General features: G+C 35.1%; 3 protein-coding genes across 4 annotated transcripts in view; all 3 read right to left on the bottom strand.

The window, feature by feature from the left end:
- The window catches only part of LOC104741836 (tobamovirus multiplication protein 2B-like), a 1,625-nt gene extending 490 nt beyond the window's left edge, over nt 1-1,135 (bottom strand). Inside the window, exons 1-3 of one of the 2 annotated variants that reach the window (XM_010462755.2) lie at nt 949-1,135; nt 334-399; nt 179-243 (exon numbers count right to left, since the gene is read on the bottom strand). In XM_010462755.2, the coding sequence (XP_010461057.1) occupies nt 179-243; nt 334-399; nt 949-1,089 (272 nt within the window). In that variant the 5' untranslated portion in view covers nt 1,090-1,135. Of the gene's footprint in view, nt 1-178; nt 244-329; nt 400-948 lie in introns of both variants that reach the window. The other variant, XM_010462757.2, reaches the window with a different exon arrangement.
- LOC104743723 (RING-H2 finger protein ATL81-like) lies at nt 1,787-3,117 on the bottom strand. The gene is given in 3 exon segments (XM_010464770.1): nt 1,787-2,740; nt 2,742-2,784; nt 3,110-3,117. Coding segments are annotated over 3 exon segments (1,005 nt in total).
- On the bottom strand, nt 2,995-5,464 carry LOC104741835 (zinc finger CCCH domain-containing protein 12-like). The gene is made up of 2 exons (XM_010462753.2): nt 4,111-5,464; nt 2,995-3,511 (listed from the first exon to the last, which is right to left on the bottom strand). The coding sequence occupies exons 1-2, from the start codon at nt 5,003-5,005 to the stop codon at nt 3,222-3,224; spliced, it is 1,185 nt and encodes a 394-aa protein (XP_010461055.1). The 5' UTR covers nt 5,006-5,464; the 3' UTR covers nt 2,995-3,221.

Raw genomic sequence — 7,528 nt, 5'->3', positions numbered from 1 at the left:
AAAATTAGAACACAAGTATTCTTCATTATTAAAGGGAGTATTCTCTCATCACATTTCTCAGTCAATGGTTTTGAAGCTATCTATTAGAGTCAACTCCAAGTGATACAAGTTTTGAATGATTTAAATTGGATGCTGTTCAAAATAGGGTAGTTCTTGCAAGTCAAAAGAAAATCCAAACCTGTGCAATCCACTTTCGATATGAGCGTCCAGAGATGAAATCACTTGAGGAAGCTGCGCCAACGCCTTAAAAGAAAATGAGAAATGCCATAAGACACACAAGTCATTATTTATTTCATACATTCTTGATTCTTCTACACCATAACACATACATACTTGTCCAGTGGCCTTAGTCAGTGAAGCTTTCGCCAAAAGATTCTTCGGGAGCTTTGCCAACTGTGCCTGCACATAGCCATTATTCCAAAATTAGAGATAAAACATCTTACACTCATCCTCATAAAACTCTATAGATGCTTCTATAGCAGAATGAGATAAACGAGTTTCCAATGAAATCAAAGGCATCTTCTTCTTAGAACAACAACGAAACTGTTGCTTTTACGTCTGAAACTACTCACCAAATCCCCATTTTATATCATCAACATCAACCCCTCCTAGGTCTTCATCATCAAACTAACATTGTAGTAAAAACCTGGCTAACAATATACACAACAGCTTGACTAGAACCAAAGAAACCTAATCTAAATTGCATACTTGTGCCCAAAGCCACCAAAAAATCTCATCCCCACTTCACTACTTAGACCAAATTTAACCTCTAAGATGCTTAATTAACAAGAATGCAGATTTGATCAGAGTCACAGGTTCGAGAAATTTGTTGAGAACACGACATGTTTTAATCAACAAATTAAGAATCATTCAACCCTAAATCGTATATAATCCAATCGCACGATCTTCATCGGTGACTATGCGAAAAGGGTTTGAAGAATAATATACCTGAGAAGAAGACGATTGACGCATCAGATGGAGAAGATTAGAAGCAGAATTAACAGCTTGTGTGATCTGATCGGCGACGACTGCTTTCGCCGTTCGATCACCTCCGCCGATTCCTCTTGAATTTTCCGATCCCGTCGCCATTTTCTATTTCCCCAAGTCTCGGTTTGTTCACTTCTCTTTTTTAACAAATGGGAAAATATAGGTCTTATCTTGTAAATATAAAAATTTAATTAATTATTAATTCATTTTTTTCTTTAAATATAAAAACAATGATATTTTATTAATTCATTTTTATATTATAAAATACTTATTGTTATACTATTTCAGTTATGCAGTATAATATATGATAAATTCATTTTTTTTTCTCGTAATTATCTCATATATATTATACCCCTCTATTCTATTAATAGATAAGAGTTTTTAGCTAAAACACACAATTTTTTTTTTTTGAAAATGTAATTTATTGTTTAACAAATTTCAACCAATAGAAAAAAAAATATTGTATAATTGAAATAGTCAAAAAAATATTGAATTAATATATGCCTAGAAACTTAGGAAAAAACTTACATATTGGTGGGAGAGGGAGAGAGAGATAGAAATAATTTTAAAAAAAAAATTATCCAAAAATGAAAATTTGAAATAGGAAAGTATGAACTGTATTGAAGTATAGTATGGAATAATGAGAATTTAAGTACAACTAGTACAACAATATTCAACATCTTCTATATGTATGTATAACAACTATAACCTATAGTATAAAACATTACAAAATTGGACCGCCCAAACAATGAATATATCAACCAAGACAATTCACATTCTCAGGCTCAGGCTCAGGCTTCTATCCTACCGAGTAAGTTCCCCTAACGCAATACAACTTCCTGTTTGGTAAAGTCATCTTGTGATCTTCAAATTGACATTCTCCAGAGATCTCAATATGTATCTTAATCTCATCTTTTTCTTCTTGATCGTCATCTTCTTGTTCGTTTTCAGCCTTAACTACTATAGAATGTCCAGTAGAATGTGACCTCCAAAACCGCAGATTCGATGCTTTCATTCGTCTTTCATAGCTTTCGATTTCGTCTGTATGCTCTAAACTACCAATATCAGTACTAGTTGGATGCTCCTCGTGAACGATGATTGTCACTGTGTCTTGGGACAAAGGCTCGTCGTGGATTTCAGATGTAACTAGATCGAGTTCGGGAATATCTAACGGCTTTTCTAGCGATGTACGGTCTTCTACATCAAGCTCACGCCGACATACCGGGCAAGTCCTGTGTCCTTCAAACCAAAGATCAATGCAAATTGTGTGGAATGAGTAGTTACAAGTAGAAATGAGCCTAATGGTGTCATCATCCCTAAACTCTGCTAGACAAATGGAACATTGATCTGTCCCATGATTTTTCACCGAATAAGGATACTCAGGGAAGGATTGAATGATCTTGGAGTCGAGACCGATGTTTTCAGGTTGATTAGATGGTTGGATTAGGTTACTAGGGCGGTTTCGGTTCCGATGGTTGTTCCAAACGTTCATGAGTTTCCTAAAACAACATCCACAGAAGAAGAAGGAGAAGAAACCGGAGAAAATGATGAAGAGAAGACTACCGGTCAAAACTATGGTGACAGGGGATGAAACGAGGGTGTGGACTGGTTTGGAATTCTCTGTGTTCGTCGTGGATAAAGACATTTTGAGACCGTGTAGTGAAACGGTCGGATCAGAAATATTGTGACTTGTTTCATAGGTTGTTTGGGGAAGAAGAAAGGGTTTATTCTATGGTTGCCGTGTGGGAAGCGTAAATGTCAGTGGGGTGGAGACAAATGAGGAGAAAGGTAAGGGTCCTAGAGTTTTGACTTTTGAGCGAGTCTTTTGTGAGAAAAGCTTGGTCTTTTTTTTCTTTTCTTTACGGCCAGTTAAAAAATATTTTTATTTAATTTTACAATCTAGTTGAGAGTACAAATGATAAAATTTATGGCATACTATTTATAGGTTTACAAGTTCAAAACATGATTTGGTTAGATGCATTTTTGGTATTGGTAGAACATAGGAAAGATACAAAGAAAGAAAGATGATATTTCAACTTCTTAAAAGTCATAATCTACAATACAGCAACCACAACAACAAAAAGAGATACAAGGATTACACAGATACACAAACTCTACAAACTGTACCATCATCACCAGGAAAGTAAAAAGTAAAAAACTTCAAAAAAAAAAAGGAGGTTGTAATTTTTCTTACCAGTTATCTAACCGATATGTAAAAACAAAAGGCGATAACTTTATTCAATATCGTCGATCCAATCACCGTATATCCGGCTGATTTTCGCCGGTCCTTTCCACTTCTGATGAGTTCTGATCCCAGGCTTTTGTGTAACCGCACTAGTTGCTCGTTGCAATGCGACTCCACTGTGGTAACTGGCATCTACATTATGAGGAACTCCTGGAGATAGAATTGTCGTTGTGTCAGAATGTCCTTTTGGGTTTTGTCCTGTTTGCTTTGTGTCCGGATTGGGTGATACACCGTCTTTGCCTTCTCCTTCTACAAGTCCTCCACCAAATCTATGTAACTCTGCGAATCATAAAGACTCAAACTTCAAAAGCTATCAAAGATTCAACATAAAGATTCCGTTTTCAAAGATGTAAGACGGATTCGCTATCGCACTTTCGAGATTTCAAGCAACCTACAACTCATCCCTGAGCCTAAAAGATTCGACAACTCGTCTGCTTCATTACAATATCAGACTGAAAAAGAACAAAAAAATACTTTTCAATAGTCCTGCAGCAAGCTGAACTAATACAAGCAATCAATCCATTACTCTCCTTTATAGCCTATAGAACCATTCTCACGAGTCCATCCACAAAGCACCATTGATTAAAACTTCCACTACTCTTATCTTATATTAACTAACAAACGCCTAAAAGACTAAATGGCAACCACAGACCAACACAACCCAAAGAAGGCAGTGTCATAAAATACAGCTCAGAGCTTCAGCGTCCAATATTTTCTAAAACGTTTAGCCCATTCATCAAGCAACATTGGATTAATGTTTAAACTAACACACGATAAGTCACTAAAAACTTGGCTAACCACTGGAGACCTATGAACTCGGTCCTAACCATTGCATTCATAAAGGCCAAACCAACTCTAACAAAAAGCGGAATCTTTACCAGCAGCTCCATGAGCAAAATGACACTTAGCACCAAACGGACAATACCCAGTAATCTCCCATTTGTTGCAAATCCTTGTCTTCCAATTAGAAGGCTTCACAATATGAATCCCACTTCCACTTCCACCAGCACCACCACCAAGCACTACTACGTTGCTATTTCCACCACCACCAGCACCACTAGCAGAACCACCAGCACCACTAGCAGAACCACCACCGCCACTCCCCCCACCACTTCCATAACCGCCAGGTCCTAAACTAATCGCAACGCTTTCTCTGTTCCTCGAAGCCTCATCGTGCAGAAACGTACAACTCTCTCCATAAGGACACCCTTCTTCAGTATAAAACTTCTTACAATGTCTTCCTTTAAAAGATCTCCCACTCTCAGCCGTCGATGACACCAAAGACGGGATCTGAAACTCCTCCCTCGGCACCTCAGGCACAGCAACAGTAGGAGTTCCCATACCACCAGATCTCTCCTCCTCATGAGCCGTCACAATCTCCTGCCAATTCGGCGGTGGTCTACGAAGCTCCTCCACCGTATGAGCAAAGTTACAATTCGTCACGTAAGGACAAGTCCCAGCGCGAAACTTGCAACAAAGCTTCGTCTTGAAGAACATTTTCCCAATCGCTTTGGTACGATTGCTCGCGGCGGAAGTAGTAGTAGTAGTGGCTGACGAAGACGACGGAGAGCCTCGAGTCTTCTTGTTCGGAGGACCATTGTTATCGCCGGAGACGTTATCGGGATTCACCGCCCAAACTCGATTGTAATCATCTTCCGTCGCCCAGACGGCACTATCGCCGAGATTGGGAAACCAATTATCCGGCGGAGGATTGTTAGTGGGTATCACGTGAACTACATCGCCGCCGGAATCTCGCCGATGATGATGACTCATCGTGTGTGTGTCTAACCCTAATTTTTTTTTGTGAAAGTTTACAAATTTCACCAAGAATCACGGAAAAGCTGAGAAATTTCGTGGATTCCAGAGATGGGTAATCTTGTAAACAATCAAATTCATCGATTAACGACAAATTTTGACAAACCCAAGAAAACAAAAACAAAATTTAAAAAATTGAAAACGATAAACTGGAAAATGAAGATGAACAGATAAGACACAGATGATGATGATGAAGAAGACGTATAAGATTAGTACTTAGGTTCACTCAAAAATCGTCATTGAGATTGAAAGATTTGAAGAGGATATTTTGAAAGATCATGGTCGGGGTAAAATAGTTGTTTAAACAAGGAAAAAAAAAATATGAACCGTGTGGACATTGGATAAGATCTTTATTACGACAATAGTTAAATTTGAAACTGGAGCAGCAGACAAGTAACTAAATTTGGTAATAAAGTGATGAAAATTGAAAGACACTGTAATAAAAGAAGATATGGTTTTATAGAATTAGGAAGAATTGAAATCTGAAAAAAAAAATTAAATTAAATTTCTTTCTTACAGTGTATTAAATGATCACACAGCTATGAAATGAGTGTTGCTCATTCAATGAAATTTATGGATATAGTATGACTTATTTATCTTTTTATAAAATCGTTGAGCTCCAAACATTTATTCCAGGTATACAATACACAGTTCCATTACCATTTGTAACTTGTTGTAAGTTTCACTTAAAGCTAATTAGTTTAACAAAAAAAACAGAGAAAGAAAAACTAATTTATTTGCTAAGTGTATAGTTAGATTAATAATTCCAAATTATAGATTTCGAGTAGCCGATTCTTTTAAACATTCAACAACTATTATAATTGACTGCATATTGAAATCTAGGATGGTTTGTGAATTTAATGGAAAAAAAAACTATTTAGAAGCGCTTTGAAACAAACAAAAAAAAATATTGAAGATAAAATAGGTGAGCGAATTTATTTAAAATTGTTAAAGTTGTAGAGTAGGTGCCTGGCTCTTGTAGCTCGCTGGTCTACGATGGTACATTAACGTGCAACGTGTGATGAGTTCGAAGCTCGGGCTGGGCAAGAGCAGCAGCAGAGAGAGCCTTGTGTTGTGTGTATAAAAAACATTTGAGGTATTTCTAAATATCTTTTTGTATTACAGATTTTGTCGGCAAAGACTAATTAAATTTGAGATTGTGTTCTATTTTTGTAAAAAAGTTTTTTTTTTACAATTTGTTAAATTTTCCATGGAAAAACTTGAACATTAGTATATATTATGAATTGGTTGGTAAGTTACAATATTGTTTAGTAGCTATCACATTTAACGTAATTGTTATGATTTTTTTTTATCTAAAAAAATCTGCTGAGATTATTTTAGCATACAACCTAATAAATAAATTTTGGAACATTTCTAATGTTTAGAATTTCGTGAAACACATATTGTTTGTTGGAACTAAATTGAATGCAAATTTTGGTTTTTCTAGTTAAATTTTACGCTTAGAATGTTGCATCGAAACTCTTTTTAAGGTACGTTTCCCGTTTCCGAAACGTTTCAGAAACGGAAACTCGTGGAAACACGGAAACAATACATAGAAACACAAATTCTAAAAATGTATGTTTGGAAACACGATAGAAACTCCGTTTTCATTTTGGAAACATGACATAAACTTTTTTTTTAGCTTAAAGCCGAATAAATAAAATAATTTGAAAATATTTATTCACAATAAATATAAATATATAATATTGTTAGTGTTTTAATTCAACTATTTAATATTTATGTTTTGAATTTGTGTTGTTTTAAGTATTTCTTTTGATATAGGTTTTGTGTTTGGTGTTATATTATGTATACACATATATATCAAGATATATATATATATATATATGTTTCCAAAACATTTCCATTTCTTAATTTTAGAAAATATTGTTTTACGTTTCCGAAACGTTTCGCTTCCGCGTATCCGTTTCCGTTTCCATGCAACCTAGCTTAGAAGTTTATAGATGAGGTTTCTTTATTTATTTTTATTTTTACTTTAACTTCATGCATAACTTAAAGTCATGAATAGGAACCACTTAAATGCGGTTTTGGAGGTGCGTTTTTTAAAATATACTAAGGCTATGAATGGAGACATTTTATTTGTGGAATTGAGAGAAGATTTATGAATAACGCACATCTTTCACCAATCACAACAATTGTTATTAATTTGTGGTTTTACAAAAAAAAACAAAAAGAGGTGGGTGCGTTTTTTGAGAAGGCAAAATGTCTTGGACCGCTGTAACAACTCAAAAATTACCCAGCGGTCGGAAGAAAAACGCAGTGGATTATTTTTATATATATTTTATTATTTTGATTATAATTAAAAATAGTGTATAGTTGTTGTTTTATCTCCCACATATATATATGTCTATGATTCTATCTAGGGTATATATTCTCCCTCTTCTTTTCCCTCTTAGATATTGTTATATAAAAATTTGCAATCCAGTTTTTTATATTAAAAACATAAAAAAAAAAAAAAAAAAA

This window comes from Camelina sativa, chromosome 14, assembly GCF_000633955.1.
Source record: "Camelina sativa cultivar DH55 chromosome 14, Cs, whole genome shotgun sequence".
Lineage (NCBI taxonomy): Eukaryota > Viridiplantae > Streptophyta > Magnoliopsida > Brassicales > Brassicaceae > Camelina > Camelina sativa.
This window is presented reverse-complemented; position numbering and strand designations above follow the sequence as displayed.